Raw genomic sequence first — 23709 nt, 5'->3', positions numbered from 1 at the left:
TAGGCATTCAGTAGAGATCTTAGAATATAATCCCCATGAATAAGGGGGACTACTATACTGGTAGCATGGATCTCACGGTATGTATTATCCTTGTGGTTTTCCATGCAAAGCACTTAGTCAGTGTCTGGCTTAGTACGTGTTCTTTGTCAATGATTAATGTTACATGTCAAATTCTTTTTTGGGTCCTGTGCTTCTGAAAAAAATAATTATATTCTAGATTGTACCCGTGAATATATATGTATTTTTTAAAGATTTTAAGTAATCTCTATGCCCAATGTGGGGCTTGAACTTACAACCCCAAGATCAAGAGTTGTATGCTCCATGGACTGTCAGCCAGGTGCCCTAAGTTATTTCTTATTCTAGAACTTGTTAAGTGTTGAAATTTTTCTTGTTCTGACTTTGAAACATTCCAATTCACCTAACATATTACACAAGTTCTATATTGTAGTAAACCAAGACATTAACTATTCTTTTTTTTTTTTTTTTTTTAAGATTTTATTTATTTATTTGACAGAGAGAAATCACAAGTAGGCAGAGAGGCAGGCAGAGAGAGAGGAGGAAGCAGGCTCCCTGCTGAGCAGAGAGCCCGATGTGGGGCTCGAACCCAGGACCTGGGATCATGACCTGAGCCGAAGGCAGCGGCTTAACCCACTGAGCCACCCAGGCACCCGACATTAACTATTCTTAATTGTTGGGCTTGGGGAACTAAGTCTTACCTTTGGGGAGGAAGTAAAATTTAATGTAAGGCATGAGTTCTATCATGACACCAATAACCTGAGGCAGGGGCAGAGTCCAGAAAACTGTGAGCAGACAGAAAGCTCACATTTTTTATCTTCTATTCTGGACCAAAATGTGGTCAAGATGCCCTGGAGGGAGGTTCCTGGTAGAATTTTTTTTTTTTTTTTTTAAGATTGATTTATTTGAAAGGGAGGTACAGAGGGAGAGAATCTTCAACCAGACTTCCTGCTGAGCAGGGAGCCTGATATGGGGCTTGATCTCATTACTCATGAGATCATCACCTGAGCTGATACCAAGAGTCTGATGTTTAACCAACTGAGCCACCCAGGTGACCCTCCTGGTAGGAAAATTTTAAGGTGACTTTCCTTACTCTACAAGGTCTAAAGCTTATCTGTGCCAGCACTTTTGGGCAGAAAGGCTGCTGTCTGGCTGTATTTCTGCCCCTTAGAGTCTCTGTTTATTCCATTTTTCTCCTATTGTGCTTGGTAAATTTTTGTGAAAGACCTTGCTGGTCTCAGCTGGGTTCAGATAACCAAGGAAAGTGGGTCTGTGAACAAACCTGGGCCAAAGTTTTTATTTAGCCAACTGAGCCACTCAGGTACCCTCAGAGCTTTTATTTTAAAGGGAGGATGAGTGGCTCCTCAGAATGCAAAGCCCATAAGTGGGAGATGGTACCCAGAGTCAGAGTACAGTCATCCTCTCCTGACCTGCAGATGCTGGATTTTTTTTTTTTTTAAGATTTTATTTACTTATTTGACAGACAGAGATCACAAGCAGGCAGAGAGAGGGAATGGAAGCATGCTTCCTGCTGAGCAGAAAGCCCGATGCAGGGCTCGATCCCAGGATCCCAGGTCAGATCATCACCTGAGCCGAAGGAAGAGGCTTAACCTACTGAGCCACCAAGGTGCCCCTTTTCTCTTTTTTTTTAATTAAAGAAGATGAGGTTCTTTTTCAAAGATATTCAGAATCTGACTCTCAAAGGCTAAACAGAGTAGGGACCATGTATGACTTTGTATCCCAGTATCTGGTACAATACCTGACCCATAGGAGGACCTTGGTGAGTATCTGCTGAATGAATGAAATGTATCTCTCTGGCCTTAGAGAGTATATCCACACAGTCCACAAATATACACTTGGAATGGTTTCCGTGTGCCAGCACTGGGGCCGTATCAACAAGTAAGACAGAATACAAAGCAAATAAAAAGCAACATATTGACAGAGAAGAAGAAACACTACAAAAACTAAGTGGCTCTCTCTCTGTGTGTCAAAAAAATCAATAAATAATCTTAAAAAGGGGGGGGGGGCGGGCAACTGGGTGGCTCAGTCGGTTAAGCATCTGCCTTCGGCTAAGGTCATGATCCTGGGGTCCTGAGATCGAGTTCTGCATCAGGCTCCCTGCTCAGTGGAGAGCCTGCTTCTCCCTCTCTTTCTGCCTGCTGCTCTATTTGTGCTCTATCTCTCTTTCTCTGTCAAATAAATAAATAAAAAATCTTTACACAACAACAATGAATTAGTGGTAAAGAATGATGGGGGTGGTATAGTCAGTGAAGACCATCTTACAAGGCATCAGCTATAAGGAGGTCTGGGGGGAATAGCGTTCCTGCCTGAGAGAGTGCCAGGTCTCTATGAGGCAGGGATGAGTTTGGCGTATTCAAGGAATGGAGAGGAGGTCGGTGTGGCTAGAGTATGGTGAATGAGACAAAAGTGGTAGGAAATAAAAGCTGGAGAGGCAGTGTAAGATCATGTTGAATGAATGTAAGGCCTCAAAAGCCATGATCTTTTTTTTTTTTTTTAAGATTTTATTCACTTATTTGACAGAGAGAGAGAGAGAGAGAGAGAGAGAGCACAAGCAGTGGTGAGCAGCAGATGGGGAGGGAGAAGGAGGCTCTCCGCTGAGCAGGGAGTCCCATGCGGCGCTTGATCCTAGGACCCTGAGATCATTACCTGAGCCAAAGGCAGACACTTAACTAACTGAGCTACCCAGTTGCCCCCAAAAGCCATGATTTGAACTATGGATTTTGTTTTTAGTGCCATGAGAGGCAACAAGATCTGGCTTATGTTTCAAAAAGATTGCTCTGATCATCATGTCAGCAGACTGTATGGGGAAACCAATGGAAGCTGGCAATGGAGACAGAGAAAAGTGTATGGATTTGGAATTACATTCTGGAAGTAGATCTGATATGCAATTTCTTAGATTGGATGTGGGGGAGTAAAGGAAAGAGTCAAGGGTAACTCCTAGGTTTTGAGCTTGAGCAACTGAACAGATGAGATGAAAACTGGAGGATGACAGCCTTGGAGGAGAACTTAAGACTTTTCTTTGGCTATGTTAAACATGAGTGGTCTATCAGATATATGGGTAGAGATATCAAGTAGTCAGTTGGAGATTCAAGTCTGGAGCTTAAGGGAGAGGTCAGAACTGGAGATTATAAATTGAGAATCATAAGTGTATCAATTGTACTTTATAAAGGCTATGGACTGGAAGAGAATGCCTAGTGTAGATGGAAAAGGAAAGAGGTCCTGTGACTGAGTCTTGGATCCCTCCAAGGCCCTGTGACAGAATTATCCAGCCAAGTCCTACCTAAATTCCTAACTCACAAGAACCATGAGAGGTTTACAAGATTGGAGGAAGCTATGGTCCACATTGGGAAAAAGAACTTAATATATCAGAATTTTGAGGAGGTGGCCTGAATGTGCGTCTCTACTGCCCTGATATGCGTATACAACTTTATTCATTTATTTATTTTTAAAAAAGATTTGCCAGAGAGAGAGAGAGAGAGAGAGAGAGAGAAAGTGAGCACAAGCAGGCGGAATGGCAGGCAGAGGGAGAAGCAGGCACCCTGCTGAGAAAGGAGTTGGATGCAGGACTCGATCCCAGGACCCTGGAATTATGACCTGAGCCAAAGGCAGACGTTTAACTGACTGAGCCACCCAGGCATCCCTCCACATACAACTTTAATCCAACTACCAATTACCTCCCCAAATGGGATAGGTTTGATATAAGAAATTAGATGCTTAGAAAACCATTGGAAAGTCTGAAGGTACTTGGCTGGGCCTTCATAAATGTCTCTAGGAATAATATTTGTCTGTTCCAACAAAAGAGCTATAGTTTGAGGTCTCCATTGCAAACTTGCTGAAAGTAAGAAGTTTCCATTATCAATGAACCTTCATCTCAGCCTATGAAGCTTGATAATGGATTCTGGAACACTGATGTAGGATGATCTCATAGTTCCATGACCCTTTCTTGATAGTAACAATAGTGAAAAGCCATAGGAATATGATCTTCACTGCACTTCTGTCTTCCAAATCTATGATAAGACATCTTTGGCAGGATTGGATTTGTATCCATATTGTAGCCAACAAGAGGATGTATAGGGCAGAGACTGAGCGATCTAGGAGAGGGCTTATTTTCACAGGGTCAGTGAAGTATGGACAGAGCTAGGGTAGAGAAGCAAGATAATCCTTCATAAACTTAAGGAATGTAGGAGAAGTAGTATTTGGGAGATAAATGGTCGTGATACCTCAATTTAAGTTACTGTCTTTAGGAGACTTAATGTGCCTTAAGTTGCCTTAGGATACTTAGGTCCTGAATAGCTGGTCACTGCATGACTAAACAACCTCCTATATTCCAATTAATGGTGAACACTGCTAGTTTATAATGACTTGCTATTCCTTGGCCCCAAATGTGGCCTTAGAATCTTCAACTCAGCTCTACAGAAATTCACCAATTGTCTGAAGATGGTCCTCAGAGATGTAACCAATTTAATAGCCTGCTTATTATGGTTTATTGGGAAGTAGTGGATTTCTAGGTACAGCTATAGTTAGAAAGCAGCATACACCAAAAGATCCTAGTAAAAGCAAGCTGGATATAACCTACCAGTGGGTCAGATTTGTTAGGCAGTGTAGTCTAATGGGCAGGGTGGTCTACAAGAATGCATTGGACAGTTAGCCCCATTAAGATTACTTAGCCTCAGTACTTCTATTTTGTGAATCCATATTATTGATGGTCTGAAAAGGCTCAAATTTTAGCACAGAAAAAAAGTATGAAGAAAGCAAATGTAATGGTATTGATAATGTGGTGTTAAAATTTTTTCTACGTAGGGGGCACCTGGGTGGGCTCAGTTTGTTGGACGGCTACCTTCGGCTTGGGTTATGATCCCAGGGTCCTGGGATGGAGCCCCATATCAGGCTCCTTGCTCAGCGGGGAGCCTGCTTCTCTCTCTCCCTCTCCCTGCTACTCTGCCTGCTTGTGCTCTCTCTCTCTCTCTCTGTTAAATAAATAAATTAAATTAAAAAAAATTTTTATACTTAGAACACATATAAAACAAGAGTTCAAGGGCGTCATGGTGGCTCAGTAGGTTAAGCGTCCAACTCTTGATTTTGGCTCTGGTTGTGATCTCAGGGTCATGGTATTGAGCCCCTCATTGGGCCCCACACTGCTTGAGATTCTCTCTTTCCCTCTCCTCCTCTGCTTCCTGCTCTCTCTCTGTCAAAACAAAAAATAAACAAAACAAAAAAGCAGAGTTGAGCTGAAAGTACAATAAATGAAATGAAAAATTCACGAGAAAATCAACATCAGTTTTAAAGTAGCAGAAGAAAGAATCAGTGAACTTGCAGAGAGATCAATAGAAATATTCAATCTGAAGAGGAAAAAAAAAGGATGAATAATGAATAGAGCCTTAGAGACTTGTGGGATACAAAGCACACCAAACAAATATATATGGGGAAACTTCAGGAGAGAAAGGAGAAGAAAAAAAATATATCTGAAGAAACAATGTTTGAGGGGCACCTGGGTGGCTCAGTGGGTTAAGCCTCTGCCTTCGGCTCAGGTCATGATCCCAGCATCATGGGATCGAGCCCCATATCAGGCTCCCTGCTCAGCAGGAAGCCTGCTTCTCCCTCTCTCACTCCTCCTGCTTGTATTCCCTCTCTAGCTGTGTCTCTCTCTGTCAAATAAATAAATAAAACTTAAAAAAAAAAAAAAAGAAAAAGAAACAATGTTTGAAAACTCCCCGTATTTGATTAAAGAAAAACAATCCATACAGCCAAAAGTCTCAAGTCTCTCGGGGTACCTGGGTGGCTCAGTCAGCTAAACTTCTGCCTTCTACTCAGGTCATGATCCCTGTCCTGGGATCGAGCCCCACATCAGGCTCCCTGCTCAGCGGGAAGCTTGCTTCTCCCTCTCCCTCTGCTTCTGCCTATCACTCCCCTGACTTGTGCACTCTGTCCAATAAAGAAAATCTTAAGAAAAAAAAAAGTCTCAATCTCTCAAAACATGATAGATACCAAGAAATCTACACCCAAATACATCATAGTCCAACTATTGAAAGATAAAGACAGGGGTGCCTGGGTGCCTCAGTCAGTTAAGTGTCTGACTCTTGGTTTGGCTCAGGTCATGATCTCATGGGTCATGAGATCAAGCCCCCTTTTGGGCTGTGCACTCAGCTAGGACTCTACTTGAGGATTGTCTCCCCCGTCCCTTCACCTGCTTGTAGTTTCTCTCACTCTCTCTAAATTAATACATAAATATTTTTTTTAAAAAAGAAAGATAAAGGGGTGCCTGGGTGGCTCAGTGGGTTAAAGCCTCTGCCTTCAGCTCAGGTCATGATCCCAGGGTCCTAGGATCGAGCCCCACATTGGGCTCTCTGCTCAGCAGGGAGCCTGCTTCCTCCTCTCTCTCTGCCTACCTCTTTGCCTGCTTGTGATCTCTGTCTGTCAAATTTATAAATAAAATCTTTAAAAACAAAAAAAAAGAAAGATAAAGACAGGAACTCCTTAAAGTAGCAAAAGAAAAATGGCTCATCATACATAGTGGAATAATTTGATTAATGACTTAACTTCCTATCTGTAACAATGAAAGGCCACAGGGCAGTGGAATAACAGTAGTGAGAAGATCAAAATTGTTAACCAATTACTCCATGTCCAGCAAAACTATCCTTTAAACATTATGCTAAGCAACAGAAGCCAGTCACAAAAGGCCACATATTATACAATTTAATTGATATGAAACATCCAGAATAGGCATATCTATAGAAAGAGAAAGGGAATGAGTAGTTGCCAGAGGTGACTGCTAATAGGTTTAGGGCGTCTTTCTGGGGTGATGAAAATGTTCTGAAATTATTGGTGATGATTGCACAATGCTGTGAATATACTAAAAAACCACTGAATTTTACAAGGGTGAATTTTATGGTACATGAATTATGTACCAATAAAGATGTTATTTTATTTAAAAAAATTTTTTTAAAGATTTTATTTATTTGACAGAGAGAGAGACAGAGAGGGAACACAAGCAGGGGAGTGGGAAAGGGAGAAGCAGTCTCCCTGCTGAGTAGAGAGCCTGATGTGGGGCTCCATCTCAGGATGCTGTACTCATGACGTGAGCCGAAGGCAGATGCCCAACAACTAAGCTACCCAGGTGTCCCAACATGTTATTTAAAAAAATTATTCTTTAAGACTGAAAGCAAAATAAAGACATTCCCAGATAAAGACTGAGAGAATTCATTGCTAGCAGGTTTGCTTTGCAAAAAATACTAAAGGAAGCCCTTCTGGCCGAAAGGAAGTGGTACTAAGTGGTAACTTGAATCCAGAGGAAGAAAAAAAGAACACCAGAAATGGTAAACATGTGGGTTAATATAAAAGACATTATAAATATTTTTGTTCCCTAAGTTCTCTTAATTTCTTTAAAAGACATACTGTATATGGGTCCCTGGGTGGCACAGTCAGTTGGGCGCCTGACTCTTGGTTTCAGCTTAGGTTGTGATCTCCAGGCTGTGAGATGGAGCCCTGCCTCTGGCTCCACACTTAGCAGAGTCTGCTTGAGATTCTCTCTTTCTCTCCCTCTGCCCCTCCCCATTGTGCACCCTCTCTCTCTAAAATAAATAAATCTTTAAAAAAAGACATATCGTATAAATCAATAATTATGACACTGAATAATTAGGTTTATAATATATATCGATGTAATATATATAACAATAATATACATGACAATAATACTACAAAGGAGGGGGAGGAACGTCACAGTATTAGAGGAATTTTTTTTTTTTTAAGATTTTATTTATTTATTTGACAGAGAGAGATCACAAGTAAACAGAGAGGCAGGCAGAGAGAGAGGGAAGCAGACTCCCTGCCGAGCAGAGAGCCCGAAGCGGGACTCGATCCCAGGACCCTGAGATCATGACCTGAGCCGAAGGCAGCGGCTTAACCCACTGAGCCACCCAGGCGCCCCTAGAGGAATGTTTTTATATTTTACCAGAATTAAGTTAATAGTATTAAAAAAAAAGTTAGTAGTATTAATTTGAAGTAGACTGTGATGAGTTAAGATGCATTTTGTAGTCCCTTGGGCATTAAGAAAATAAAATAAGTTAAAAAAAAAAGTATAAAAATATTAACAGAGAAATTAACATGGTTCTCTAAAAAATACTTAACGCAAAAGAAGTCAGTAGAGAAAAAGGGAAGAACAAAATGTAAAGGAGATAAATAGCAAAGTAGAAAATGTAAATCTAGCCATATCAATAATGAAATTAAATGTGAATAGTCTTAACAGCCCACTCAAAAGGCAGAGACTGTCAAAGGATAAAAAAGCAAGATCTATATAAAGATTTGATTTTGCAACAAAAAGTAATGAAGTACTGATACACAGTACAATTTGGCTGAACCTCAAAAACATGCCGGGAAAAGCCAAATGCAAAAGACTACATATTGTATGGTTTTGTTTATGTGTAATGTACAGAAAAGGTAAATTTATAGTGGTTGCCTAGGGCAGGAGGTGAGAGTGGAGATTTAATGTAAACAAGAACAAAGGAACTAATTGAAGCCATAGAAATATTCTAAAACACAACTCTATACTTTTACTTAAAAAAATCATTGCATCGTACAATTACAATGGGTGAATTTTATGGTATACATAAAGTATAACTTAATGAAAGTGCTAAGAGAAAAACAAAACAAAACAAAAACCAAGGTGAGTAGAATTTAGTGTTAAACAGGGCTCTACCTAAACCTCATATAAATATTGGAAAGTGAGGAGAGTAGGAAAATGAACTAGGTCCTAAGTGACACTGTACATTCACACACGTATAAGCAATTCACTTTTTAGAGCACAGCTGCTGCGTTCTCTGCTTCAAGGCCCAAGGGGGTGCCTTCCCTGTCCCTCAAGGACAAAGGTCACTCCCTCTTTGTGCACAACCAATTCTTACATATTCCTCTTCACTGCACCCATTACCTTATACTGAAATTGTTTTGGTGTCTGCTTCTTGGACTAGACTATAAACTCCTCCAGGGCAAGGGACAGTATCTTCCTCCTCTCTGTAGCTCTGCCGCCCAGCCTGTCCTGGGAACTGAGCAGGTTATCACTGAATGTTTGTCAAATTAGTGAAAGGAAAATTGGGATGTGTTTGCAGGGATTTGTACCAAACAAGTCTGAAATTATGTGGGAGACAGAGAGCCCATATTAATTTAGGAGTCAGACTAGACTAGTTTAAAAAAAAAAAAAGAGAGAGAGAGAAGTATACACAAGGGTATAGGTCTGTGTACCACTCCAAATTTAAACATATCTTCCTTGGATGTGGTCAAAATTCCATTTTATGCCAGGGCAATGAGTTCACAAGCAACATATTAAACTTCCAAGATTACTCTGCTCACCAAGCAAACAAACCATCTGATTTTACTGCAGATTACTTGACAGGATTAGCACAGAAGGCCAGACAGTTCTTGTACTTCTGGGTTAGAGTTAAGCAGCTAGCTCTGCTAAGGATACGAAGGGGGTCACGCAACCAGGTCAGGCCAGCTCTTTCCATGCTCCTCCACCTCCATCTTACCCAGAGCCAGGTCAAATGCAGAGCAAGCTGGGAACCTTCAGCCCAGAGAATGCCCCCACCCCGCCACCGTCCCGGCCCCCGTGTATTCTGTTCTCCACAACTTCGGTACAAGCATGGGATACAAAGATGCTGGAGCCAAAGTATACCCTGGCCAGTTTCTCAGCCTCCCGGCCCCCATCACATTAAAGGGACCCAGGTAGTAGAGACCAGACGCCTAGAAACAGGAGTAAACCAGGTTGAAGATACTAAAACCAGGAGGAAAAAGGAGGTAAGAACGCCTTCTGGAGTCCTTGGCAGTGTGGGGCACGAGAGAAGGGATGCAAGCAAGCGACACAAGGGATGGGAGAACCTGGAGACTGGGACGATGTTGAGTCAGGGAGCAATGGTGAGGGGCTAGGAGTCTGGCGGGGAAGGGTCTATGGGTCTCAGAAAAGGCACGGATAGGAATTACATTCTACGAGTTTACGATAAGAGCCGTGCTCTGGTGGGTAAGAATGGAAGGGGAAAAAAACCCGCGGCCTGAGTATGAGAAGGCCCTTGACCAGTAGATCAGGGAGACCTCATTCATTGCTGCTGCGGCCTCAATTTTCAAGGGAACGGGCCCACGGTACCCAGGCCCAGCCGGGGTGCACGAGTCAAGAAGTCCCCGGGCGCGTCACGCAAGGGGGCGGGCCGGGCGCCAGGGGGTGTGCCCGGAGACCCAGGGGCTGGGCCGCGTTCCCGCCCCGCGCTTCCGCCACTCCCTGTGAAACCAGCGGGCGAGCGAGGGACTTGCTGCCTCTGAGGTCCCCGGACTCACCTTCCTCCCTTCCCACTGGTTGGGTCCCGGACACTGCTTCCCACAGGCGGCGCGCCCTCTCGCGGTCGAAGCGCAGCCCGTCCGGTTCCCGTCCTTCTCGCTCCTCCGAGCTGTTGTATGGTCGGGCCCCTCCACTGTCTGCGGCCTCCACGGTGCCCAACGCGGGATACTCCATCTTTCCTGCAAGCCCTAACCGGCAGATAGCCACTCATAAAGCTTGGTCTCGCGAGATGTGGGTGGAGGGTGACTTTGCCGGGCCAACAAATCTCGCGAGGTTTGGGCGCCGCAGACCGCGTTGCGGTGCCGTTCCAGGCGCTTCTCTCTGATGGCTGCTGGGGGACATCCGAGTAAGTGCTGTGGAATTGAGTCAGTCGCTGCTTTTACAGCAGCCCCTTCCCTCCGGTGTAGGTTCGTGCAGCCCTCGGCTAAAGGTTCTCGCCTTGTTTACCGTCAGCCTTCGACACTTCTCATTTCGTTCTCTTGAAGGCCCTGTTATGTGGGAATATTTTCTACGTTTTACTGTTAGGGAAATTGAAGCCCAGAACCTAGAAATAGTTTACTCAACAGTAGAGCCAGGACTTCATCTCCGTGATTCTGTTACTGCTGATAATAAATACCATTTGAGTTTCAAGTTCTAATTCCCAGCCCAGATCTCCCCCTTAAACTCTCCAACGTAACTGTCAAATCTGAAAATTTATCCTCTGTCCTCTCATGTCCTCCCCCAGTCTTTCCGAGCCACCATCTCTTGCTGAGGTTATTGTAGCTTCTTTACTGGACCTTTCCCTTGCCATTCAGATATTCTCAGCACAGCAGCCCCAGCAGTCCTCTTATAACAAGCCGTATCATGATACCCTGATGCTCCTCCTCTTCAACAGTTTCCCATCCCACTCTTGGTGAAAAGCCAAAGTCCTTAGTTTAGCCAAAAGACCCTTTTCAGTCTGACTTCCCTTAACCTCCCTGATCTCATCTCCTATTGTGTCAGCCTCCAACACCTTCATTACTGTCTCAGTCACCTTGATCTCCTGGAGTGCGTTTCTCACATGTATCCTCATGGCTCAGCCTCTTTATTTCTTTCTCTTCCTCCTCCTCCACCTCCTCCTCCTCCTCCTTCTTCTTAAGAATATATTTATTTATTTGACAGAGAGAGATACAGTGAGAAAGGGAACACATGCGTGGGGAGTGGGAGAGGGAGAAGCAGGCTTCTTCCAGAGCAGGGAGCCAGATGTGGTACTTGATAGGAGGACTGGATTGGGGAATCAGAACCTGAGCCAAAGGCAGGCGCCTAACGACTGAGCCATCCAGGCGCCCCTCAGCCTCTCATTTCATTCTCTGGCTACCCTATCTAAAATTTAACCCCTCCACACACATTTCATGTCCCCTTCTCCTGCTTTATTATTTTTTTTCCTCTTCAACACTTAACATTATCATATATAGTATGTTTTTACTTTTTACCTTGTTTTTTGTTTGTTTTCCCACTAGTAGCCATGCCCCAAGAAAGCAGAGATTTTTGTTTTGTTCTTAGTTCAGTCCTCAGCATCTTTAAATAGAGCCTGGGCTCTCATAGGTACATACAAAATATTTGTTGAATGAATGAAACTTTTGGTATAATTACTTTATTTCAACTTCATTTATTCAAATGTTTATTGAGAGTTTACTATGAATTAGAGGTTATTTTGGGCACTGAAATACAGTTGTGAACAAGACAGACAAGGAAGCTGTAATATAGTGTTTTTTATTCTAGTGGAGGACAGCATAATAAACAAGTCAACAGATAGTAATAAGTGCTAAGGAGAAAATAAAACAGGAATACGTACTGGGTGAATGATGTGGAAGGAAACTTAGAGTGATTAGAGAAAACCTCTGAGGAAATGACCTTTTACCTAAGACCTGATGGATGAGAAGTTAAAGACCATGCATGCAAAGAACTGGGGAAGAATGTTCCAGGAAGAGGGAACAGCAGGTCCAAAGTCCCTGCGGCAGGAGTGAACTCGCTCTGTTGGAATAGGAAAAAGGACAGTATGGTTGGAGCCCACTGAACTAGGGGGAAGTGGTATCAGAGGAGGCAAAAGAGAGGTAGAGACAGAGATGTTTCTTGCCTGAGATGACACGGCTCACCAGCGGGATTTACTTATTTATATTATAAATATTGTGGATCAGCTCTGTGTCAGGCCTTGTGCCTGACTCATCTATTAAAATGCTAGAGATGATTGATGTTTGTGCAATGTTTTATAGTTTATGAAGCACCTTTAACATACATTGTAACATTTAATCCTTAGGGTGGTTCTCCTATGAAGGATTCTTATTAGACAATAAAGAGAAAAACTGGGAGAGGTGAAGGTTTTTTCAGGATCCCACAGCTAGTTAATGTCAGAGCCCATGCTTGCGCACCAGACCTCAGACTGCAAATCCATGTCCTTTTGCCAATACCATATGACCAGCCTAAAAACCAATGACTACACATTACTTATTTATCTTAAAGTTTCTAATTAACCAGATTTCCATAGTGTGAGTTATTCAGCTAGAAATCCAAAGGTATAGAGGACATTTTTGTCAAAATCCCAGAATTCAAGCATATATCTTTGACACAACAGAGCAAAAACAGTACCCCTCCCCTCCCTCCAAATCTGATTAGATGCTCAAAACAATTTAGATTATTCTCCAGTGAATGCTATCATGAAATTTTCTGCTTCTCAGCTCTGTGAACACATCTCTAGTTGTTAGAAGTGACCATAAATTAGGTTTTACTAATAAGATGTGTACAAGCATTATTTGACTCAGAATTTAAGATTGGTCTAAAACAGCAGGGTTTGCTCTTGAGGAAAACTGACAAATCTATGTTGGTGGGGAAGGGGGGAAGAATGATGATCATACACACGCGCACACACACACACACACACACACACACACATACACATCTTTGCTGCAATCCTAGTCTGCTGCTCAGGATGGGTCATGTTATAGTATCTTCAGGGCTGCAAGGAAGCATTGTCTTCAGGACATGCCAGGTTTTAAATCAGCAACTTTCCAAGGACAGGTTGACAGTGTAAAGGAGTTTGTTGATCAATAGGTTGGGATTTCCAGAGGGTTTTGAGGAGGGGAAGGAGGGGAATTAGATTCAAATAGAGCTTTCCAACTGTTTCCATGTCACAGCCCACTTAAAAAATGAGCATGTCTGTATGCCAAGTTTAGACTAAACAGATAAGGCAGCTTCTTCTCATTACCCAGTGGTGGTCCAGGGACTCACAAATATTCTAGACCCTACTGAGCCACACTTAGGGCAGGAGGGCTGGATGTTCAGAGCCCTGTGAGGTGCAATGGGTGGTCATGATCTCTTACACCCAGACAATGTATGAGGTGAGAGGAATTGGGATTAACCCAACTAATCTCTGAGGCATAAACAGGTAGTCAGTTAAAGTCACGAGATACTCAGCTTGATGTCAGCTGCTCCATTCTGCAGTCATGACCTATGCAACATTACGTGAATTATTTAACATTTGTAAGTCTGCTTCTTCATCTGTAAAATAAGTAAATGATAGCTGCTTTAAATGAAGATTAACCAAAATAATTTCCATAAACTACTTACCACATTGCCTGGCACAGAGTCAATGGTAGTTGTTACCAGTTTATTCTGAAGGCTATATTTTTCTGAAAATTTCACAAATTGATAGTAGGTTCTAGTCTCCATCTTGGTGAAGCTAAACTCTACTTTTCTAGATCTAGCGTTTTAGATCCCATAATTTCTAGAACCAGTTTCAATTACTTATGCATTTGCTTATGGATCACAGTGACTTAGTTTAGTTTAAGAGACTAAACTAAGTTCCTCAGTATCCAAGGAAATCCAGAGTGGCTTTTTAAAAAAAGATTTTATTTATTTATTTGAGAGAGCAAAGGAGGGGGAGCAGCAGGCAGAGGGAGAGGAAGAAGCAGGCTCCTCACTAAACAAGGAGTCTGACATGGAACTTAGTCTTAGGCCCCATGACCTGAGCTGAAGGCAGATGTTTAACTAACTGAGCCACCCAGCCACCCTTAGAGTGGCTTAAAATGATCCAGTGAAGCTCTGTCATCCTCACTGAAGGATTGCCAAGAAATCAATATAGATCTTGAAATGGCATAGTAACTTGAGTCACACTGAATTAACAGGCTTTATTTTGGGCCTACTACATTATATGTCAGTGTCTTTGTCCATTTGGGCTACTGTAACAAAATACCATAGACTAAATGGCTTAAACAACAGTTTATTTCTCACAGTTCTGGAGGCTGGAAGGTCCGAGATCAAAGTACTAACAGATCTGGTGGCTGGTCTCTGATGGGAGCTGTCTTCCTGATTTATACACAGCTATTTTCTCCTTCTGTCCTTACATGGCAGAAGGAGTGAGAGAGTTCTCTAGAGTCTCTTGCATAAGGTCACTCATCTCATTCATAAGGGCTCTACCCTTATCACCTAATCAGTTTCCAAAGACCCCACTTCCTAATAGTATTACATTGGGGGTTAGAATTTCAACATCTTAAATTTTATTATTTATTATTTTTTATTTTTTAAAAGATTTTATTTATTTATTTGACAGAGAGAGATCACAAGTAGGCAGAGAGGCAGGCAGAGAGAGAGAGAGAGGGAAGCAGGCTCCCCGCTGAACAGAGAGCCCGATGCGGGGCTCGATCCCAGGATCCTGGGATCACCACCTCAGCCGAAGGCAGAGGCTTTAACCCACTGAGCCACCCAGGCGCCCCAACATCTTAAATTTTAGAGAATAAAAACTGTCTATTATTGCCAGGCACTGTACTATACTCCCTTACTGACAATACTTAGTGGCTTCCTGTTGCTCATAGGAGAAAGTTAAAAAGTTAAAATGTCCTACTGTGGTATAAGACGCCCATTATAAAGTCTTTCTCCTTCCCTCTCCATTACCTTCTTCTTCTTTTAAGATTTTATTTATTTGTTTGAGAGAGAGAGAGAGAGCAGGAACAGCAGGAAGGGGGAAGGGGAGGGGCAGAGGAGGAGTAGAGGGGGCAAAGGGGGAGGAACAGGGGGAAGCAGACTCCCCACTAAGATCATGACCAGAGTTGAAGGCAGATGCTTAACTGACTGAGCCACCCAGGCAGCCCTCAACATTAAGTGTCTAATAACCATGTTGTTGCAAGTAACTACAGTTCATTAATTTTTTTTTAAGTAGGCTCCATGCCTAATGTGGGCTTGAACTCACAGCCCTGAGATCAAGAGTTATTTGCTCCACCTTCTGAGCCAGCCCGGCACCCCTAGTTCATTCATTTTTCTCTGTGGGATAATAATCTGTTATGTGAATATACCGTAATTGATTTACCTGTTCTAGTGTTGATGGACATTTGAGATGTTTCAGTTATGAACAGAGTTACTATTAACATTCTTCTTTTTTTTTTTTTAAGATTTAAAAAAATTTAAAAAAAAATTTTTTTTAAAGATTTTATTTATTTATTTGACAGAGAGAGATCACAAGTAGACGGAGAGGCAGGCAGAGAGAGAGAGAGGGAAGCAGGCTCCCCACTGAGCAGAGAGCCCGATGCGGGACTCGATCCCAGGACCTTGAGATCATGACCTGAGCCGAAGGCAGCAGCTTAACCCACTGAGCCACCCAGGCGCCCAAGATTTTAAAATTTTTAAAGGAACCCCTGCACCCAATGTGGAGCTTGAACTCACAACCCTGAGATCAAGAGTTGCATGCTCTACCAACTGAGCCAGTCAGGTAACCCAGCATTCTTATATTTAACACCTGGTGCACTTGGATATGCATGTCTTAGGATATAAACCTAGGAAATGATTCCCAGTTGGTAGGTATGTGAATGTTGTACTTTACAAGCTAATGCCAAATTGTTTTCTCAAGTGGTTGTATCAATTTATATTCCCATCAGCAAAGTATAAAAGTTCCTCTTGATTTTCATTCTCTGCAGCACTCAGTACTGTCAGACTTCTTTATCTTTTGCTGATCTAACAGGTATAAATGGTATTAGATGTGTGGTAGGCCTTTTCATTCTATTCTTTATCTCTCCTTTTTAAATTCTCAAACATTTATAAACATTCTCCATGAAATAGATATTTTGTTAGGTACTAGAGAATTTAATGTCTCTCTTTTTTTCCGATTTACTTTTTTTTTTTTTAGATTTTTATTTATTTATTCAACAGAGAGAGAGAGATCACAAGTAGGCAGAGAGGCAGGCAGAGAGAGAGAGGAGGAACAGGCTCTCCGCTGTGTAGAGAGCCCGATGTGGGGCTCGATCCCAGGACCCTGAGATCATGACCTGAGCCGAAGGCAGAGGCTTAACCCACTGAGCCACCCAGGCGCCCCTCGATTTACTTTTTTATTGGGATATAACTTACATGGAACAAAGTATACAAGTACAAATCTTTTTTTTTTTTTTTTAAGATTTTATTTATTTATTTGACAGAGAGAGATCACAAGTAGACGGAGAGGAAGGCAGAGAGAGAGAGAGAGAGGGAAGCAGGCTTCCTGTTGAGCAGAGAGCCCGATGTGGGACTCGATCCCAGGACCCTGAGATCATGACCTGAGCCGAAGGCAGCGGCTTAACCCACTGAGCCACCCAGGCACCCCCTACAAGTACAAATCTTGAATAAATTTTAATATATAAATACATGCATATAATCACTACCTATGTTAAGATATACAACATTTCAAGTCCCAGAATGCTCATGGTGCTTCTTCTCAGCCAAAAGGAATCATTCTGAATTCTACTGTTATAGATTAGTTTTGTCTAATCTTGAACATTGTGTAAATGAGTTGTTAATTTCCAGATATTTGGGGGTTTTCTAGATTTCTTATTATTAATTTCCAGTTTAATCCATTGTGATCAAAGAACATATTCTGTAAGACCTCACTCTTTTGAAATCTTGAGATTTGTTTTATAGCCCAACATATGGTGAGCATTCCATTTGTATTTGAAAAGAATGTGTGTTTTGCAGTTGTTTGTATAGTGTCATATAAATATTCAGTTATGTCAGTGTGGTTGATAGTGTATTCACATCTTCTATATTCTTACTGATTTTTCTTTAGTTCTATCGATTACTGATGGTAGGGGTCCTTGTGTTCAAATCTTCAACTGTGAATGGATTTTTCTATTTCACTTTTTGGTTTTGTTGGTTTTTTTTGCTTCTTCTATTTTATTTCTGAATATATAATAGGAAAGTCGTATTTTTCAGTTAGACACTTTTATCAGTGTGAAATCCTCCTCCTTATCTCTAGTAATACTTATTATCTAAAGTCTACTTTATCTGACATTAATTTAACTGAGCTAGCTCTTTTCTGTTTGCATTTACATAGTACATATTTTTTCATCCCATTGTTTTCTGTTCTTTTAACCTTGATGACATTATATTTAAAATGCATCTCTGTAAATAGCATATAGTTGAATTTTTAAAATCCAGTCTGACAGTCTTTTTCTTTTATTTCTAAGAGTGTTTATCCCCTTTCCATTTAATTTAATTACTGACATTTGAGTTTATTTTTACCATTTTGCTGTTTTCTGTTCACTCCATCTGTTCTTTGTTCCTTTATTCTCTTGGTTGTTTTTTTTTTTTTTAAGATTTTATTTATTTATCTGACAGACAGATCACAAGTAGGCAGAGAGGCAGGCAGAGAGAGAGGAGGAAGCGGGCTTCCCCGCCAAGCAGAGAACCCGATGCGGGGCTCGATCCCAGGACCCCGGGACCATGACCCGAGCCAAAGGCAGTGGCTCAACCCACTGAGCCACCCAGGCGCCCCATCTTGGTTGGTTTTTTGTTTGTTTGTTTGTTTGTTTTTTGCCTTCTCTTGGATTGAACAATATTTTTTATGATTCTCTTTTTTATCCTTTATTTTTTATTGGTATTTAACTATTCAGATATTTGATCATTATTTCATTATTCTTTTAGTGGTTGCTCTAGAGATTATAATATGCATCCTTAACTCATCACAGTCTACCCTAAATTAGTATTTTCCACACTTCCTGAGTAATGCTACCACTTTAAAATTGGTTAACTCTAATACTTTCTGCTTCCTGGGTTATTGTTGTCTTATATTTTGTTTCAGTGTATTGTTTTAAATTCCACAAGACATTATTTTTGTTGTTGTTCTAAATGATCAGTATTCATTTATATTTACCAATTTAGTCAACCCTTTTAGGTATTCTTCATTCTGTTTTGCAGTTCCATGTCTCCACCTGGCTCATTTTCCTTCACCTAAGATTCCATTTAGTATTTCTTGTAGTGCTGGTCTGCTCATGATGAATTCTCTCATTTTTGGTTATCAGAAAATGTTCTGTTTTGCCTTCATTAAAAAAATTTTTTTAATGCTGGTGGGGCACTAGGGTAGCTCAGTCAGTAAACCATCTGTCTTCTGCTTAGGTAATGATCCCAGGGTTCTGGGAACCAACCCCTCATCAGGGCTCCCTGCTCAGAGGGGAGTCTGCTTGTTCCTCTCCCTCTGTCCCTCCCTTCCTTCCACCTCCCCCACTCATGCTCTCTCTTTTTCTCTCTCAAAAAAAGGAAATTGCCTTGTTTTTTTTAATATTTTATTTATTTATTTGACAGAGACAGCGAGAGAGGGAACAAAAGCAAGAACAGAGGGAGAGAGAGAGAAGCAGTCTTCCCGCTGAGCAGGGAGCCCAATGTGGGGCTCAATCCCAGGACCTTAGGATCATGATCTGAGCTGAAGGCAGACACTTAATGACTGAGCCACCCAGGCACCCCCAAAAAAGAAAATGGTTAAAAAAAATAAAATGCTGGCAAAATCTACATAGCATAAAATTTACCAATTTAACCATTTTTAAGTGTACAGTTCAGTGGCATTCAGTAATTTACATTATTGTGCAACCACACGCACAATCCATCTCCAGAACTTTTTCATCATCCCAAACTGAAACTCTATACCCATCTAATGGTAACTCTCCATTCCTCACTCCCCTTAGCCCTTGGTAACTACTATTCTACTTTCTGTCTTTATGAATTTGATTTTAGGTACTTAATGTAAGTGGAATCATTTATTTGTCCTTCTGTGTTTGGCTTATTGAGCTTAGTATAGTGTTTTTAAGGTTCATCCATGGTGTATTATGTATCGGAATTTTCTTCCTTCTTAAAGCTGAATAAAATTCTATTGTCCATATATATATATATATATATATATATACAAACATATACACACACATATACATATATGCACATATACATATATATACTACATTTTGTTTACCCATTCATTCTTCATTCAGTGGTTATAGGGTTGCTTCTACCTTTTGGCTTTTGTGAATAATGCTGTTATGAACATTGGTGTTGAAATATCTGTTTGAATCCTTGCTTTCATTCCTTTTGGATGTATACCTAGAAGTGGAACTATGGAATCATATGTAAATTCTATGTTTAACTCTTTGAGGAATTGTCATACTGTTTTATATTTTATAGCACCTATACATACCATTTTACATGCCCACCAGCAACAGATGAGGGTTCCAGTTTTTCCACATCTTTGCCAACACTTGTTATTTTCCATTTCCTTTTTTCAGGTTCCTCACCATTCTTTTAAAAAAATTTTTTTTAAAGATTTACTTCTTTATTTGAGAGAGAGTGCATGAGTGTGCACCCATGTGCAGCAGGAGAGTGGGGGTAGGGACAGAAGGAGAGGGAGAAAGAGAGGGGCAGACTCCCCACTGAGTGCCAAGCTCAATGCATGCTCAATCCCATAACCGTGAGATCACGATCTGAGCTGAAATCAAGAGTTGGATGCTTAGGGGCGCCTGGGTGGCTCAGTGGGTTAAGCCGCTGCTTTCGGCTCGGGTCATGGTCTCAGGGTCCTGGGATCGAGCCCCGCATCGGGCTCTCTGCTCAGCAGGGAGCCTGCTTCCTCCTCTCTCTCTGCCTGCCTCTCTGCCTGCTTGTGATCTCTCTCTGTTGGATAAATAAATAAAATCTTTAAAAAAAAAAAAAGAGTTGGATGCTTAACGACTGAACCATCCAGGTGCCCCCCTCACCATTCCTTACATACTTCTGTGCTTTCTGGTAGAACAGGATGCTCCAGGCTCGTCTCATACTTTACCTGACCAGCCATATAATGGAGGAGAATCAGTCATTTTCCCAGAGAGTCCTGGATCATTTTAGTGGAGAATAGTATTTAGAAGCCATAGACTAGACACGAGCTATGCTCATTGCCACATGGGTGGTGCTGCTCTCTGTTCTTCTCAGTAGACACATCTATGGCATCCCATTCTAGATCACCTTTTCTTACCCTGTTCAGACTCTGACACCCCAAAATGGGCTACCCCTCCATGGAGGAATCTTCCTTACTCCATTCAGGCTCTCTGACTCCTTAAGCTGGGCTGGCCCCCTATGTGGACAAGCTCCTGAAACTTCACAGGCTCTGATACTCTATGCCAAGTGGCTGCTCTACAGGATGTTCTTTTTATCCCACTTGGGTTCTACTCCCCACTCTTGGCAACTCTCCTACCTGAATGTTCTCCTTACCCCTTGGGGCTCCATTATTATGTGCTGGGCCACTGTAGCTCTTCCCATCCCAGGTACAAATGCCTTTCTTTTTTGTACCACATTGTTGCTTTAGAACTTAATTGTTCAGGAAAGGAGGGAGAAAGAAGTGGAGGGAATGGAAGAGGGCAAAGGAAAAAGGAATTATTATTCTAGTTGAACCTCAGGTTTTTATGACTCTGGCTATTGATTGAGCTCTTATTCTGATAGTTTTTAAAAAATTTTCATCCTTTTGATATCACTCTATAAATCTTTGGAAGCTTATTTGCTTTCTGGCACAAATAAGATAGTCTAGGCTCATCTTGTACTTTCCATGTACCAGACCTTATTTAGCCATTCCTTTAAGGAGCCCTGTGTTGGTTGGTTGTTCACTTTTAGCAGGGGAACGATATTAGACAGTACCATCTGGTTGATAGAAAACCCTTTGTTAATGAGGAGACTTAGCTTCTAATCCATTTTGGTGGGTAGCATTTAAAAATACACATTAGGGGCGCCTGGGTGGCTCAGCGGGTTAAGCCTCTGCTTTCAGCTCAGGTCATGATCCCAGGGTCCTGGGATCGAGCCCCACATCAGGCTCTCTGCTCCACAGGGAGCCTGCCTCCACCTCTCTCTCTCTGCCTGCCTCTCTGCCTACTTGTGATCTCTGTCTGTCAAATAAATAAATAAAATCTTTTAAAAAAATAAATAAAAATACACATTAAAGTAATTAGTTCATATTGGTATTTTCCCTTTCAGGTTTAACATTAGGTGTTTTCATTTCATTTTGTTTCCTTGATTCCTAATATTATTAACATAATTATTTCTTTGCTTTACTCTAAAATATAAAACAAAGTCTAAAATGTCATCACTACAAATAATATAAGTGCCGAGGAAAATTTAGAAGTTTAGAACATCTTTTTGTTCTTGGACTGTGTCCCACTCAGGATGTGCAGTCAAAATACTGTTTTCTAAAGTCCTTGAAGTAAATCATTTCTTTATGGGGTAACCAATATAATTCTCAGTTTAGTTAACTTATTTCTATTTATTTTCAACTTAAGGATTTTTTTTTTAAAGATTTTATTTATTTATTTGACAGACAGAGATGACAAGCAGGCAGAGAGGCAGGCAGAGAGAGCGGGGGAAGCAGGCTCCCTGCTGAGCAGAGAGCCCCATGACCCTGGGATCATGACCTGAGCCGAAGGCAGAGGCTTCAACCCACTGAGCCACCCAGATGCCCCTCAACTTAAGGAATTTTTAAAAAAAGATTTTACTTATTTATTTGACAGAGAGAGAGCGATCACAAGTAGGTAGAGAGGCAGGCGGTGGGTGGGGGGGGGGCGGGAAATAGCAGGCTCCCTGCTGAGCAGAGAGCCTGATGCAGGGCTCTATCCCAGCACCCTGGGATCATGACCTGAGCCGAAGGCAGAGGCTTAACCCACTGAGCCACCCAGGCGCCCCATCAACTTAAGGAATTTTTAAAAGATTAGGGTTTTGGGTTTTTTTAGATTTTTTTTTTTTTTTTTGGCTAGGTAAAACTTATACACAATCCAGAGGTCAAAACTGCCTTTCACCCATTCCTGCCTCCTTCCAACTCCTTTATCCTTTATTCTGTAAAAGTAATCTTTTTTTTTTTTTGAGAAAAAGTAATCATTTTTGTTTGTTTATCCTTTCATTTCTTTTTTCAAGTACAAGCAAATATATATTCTAATTCCCTCTTACTGTTTCTTATATATAAGGTATACTATATACATTTGATCTTTTTAAAGCTTTGCTAACGCATAATTTACATACCATAAAATTTATGCACTTCTGTGATTACTAGTTTATTTACAGGGTTGTGTGACCATACCCACAGTGTAATTTTTTTTTAAAGATTTTTCTTTATTTATTTGACAGACAGAGATCACAAGTAGGCAGAGAGGCAGGCAGAGAGAGAAGGAGGGGAAGCAGGCTCCCTGCTGAGCAGAGAGCCCGATGCGGGGCTCAATCCAAGGACCCTGGGATCATGACCTGTGCTGAAGGCAGAGGCTTTAACCCACTGAGCCACCCAGGCGCCCCTGTATGTCTTTAAAAAAAAAAAAAAAAAAACTTATTTATTTGCCAGAGAGACAAGCAGGGGGAGTGGCAGGTAGAGGAGAAGCAGACTCTCTGCTGAGCTGGGGGCCTAATATGGGACTCAATCTCAGGACCCCGGGATCATGACCTGAGCTGAAGGCAGACACTTAACCAACTGAGCCATCCTGGTGTCCCTCTTGTATGTGTCTTTTGGTGAACTTTTGTACTCATTTCAGATGCGTATTCACCTAAAAGTGGAATCACTGGCTCATATGGTATGCGTATGTTCAGTTTCAGTAGAATCTACCAAACAATTTATCAAAGTAGTTCTACCAGTTTATACTCTTTTATCAGCAGTTGTTCTACATCCTAACCTACACTTGATATTGTCTTTTTCATTTAACATTGGTTGTGGGTATGTAATGAAATTACCGGTGCTTGAGTATTGCATACATAATAACTAATATAGCTGGCTACACTTTCATAGGTATATTTGCCATTTACCTCTTTTGTGAAGTACAAGTTTAATTCATTTATCTATTTTTCTGTTGGATTATCTGCCTTCTTCCAAGCAAAAATAGACTAGATACAAATCCTTTGTGGATATATGTGGGTATGTATATATATATATATATACACACACACACATTAAAATATCCTTTTCCAGTCTTCTGGTCGGCTTTTCACTCTTCTATTACATATTCTGATGAGCAGAAGTTCTTAATTTTAATATAGTCTACTTATTTTTTTATGTCTAGTACTTTTTTTTTTAAAGATTTTATTTATTTATTTGACAGAGAGATCACAAGCAGGCAGAGAGAGAGGAGGAA

At 41.4% G+C, this 23709-nt stretch overlaps 1 protein-coding gene across 6 annotated transcripts in view; it reads right to left on the bottom strand.

The window, feature by feature from the left end:
* The window catches only part of ZNF346 (zinc finger protein 346), a 30870-nt gene extending 20195 nt beyond the window's left edge, over positions 1-10675 (bottom strand). The window contains exons 1-2 of one of the 6 annotated variants that reach the window (XM_047730588.1): positions 10351-10475; positions 8957-9071 (exon numbers count right to left, since the gene is read on the bottom strand). Coding sequence is in view for 4 of the 6 variants with exons in the window: in XM_047730587.1 (XP_047586543.1) it covers positions 10351-10525 (175 nt within the window). In the remaining 2 variants the exon portion in view is untranslated. Of the gene's footprint in view, positions 1-8956; positions 9072-10350 lie in introns of all 6 variants that reach the window. The other 5 variants (XR_007127552.1, XM_047730587.1, XM_047730585.1 and 2 more) reach the window with 5 other exon arrangements.
* Positions 10676-23709: the final 13034 nt, after the last annotated feature.

This window comes from Lutra lutra, chromosome 5 (genome assembly GCF_902655055.1).
Source record: "Lutra lutra chromosome 5, mLutLut1.2, whole genome shotgun sequence".
Classification (NCBI taxonomy): domain Eukaryota; kingdom Metazoa; phylum Chordata; class Mammalia; order Carnivora; family Mustelidae; genus Lutra; species Lutra lutra.
Note: the sequence above shows the minus strand (reverse complement) of the source record. Positions and strands in the feature narration are given on the sequence as shown.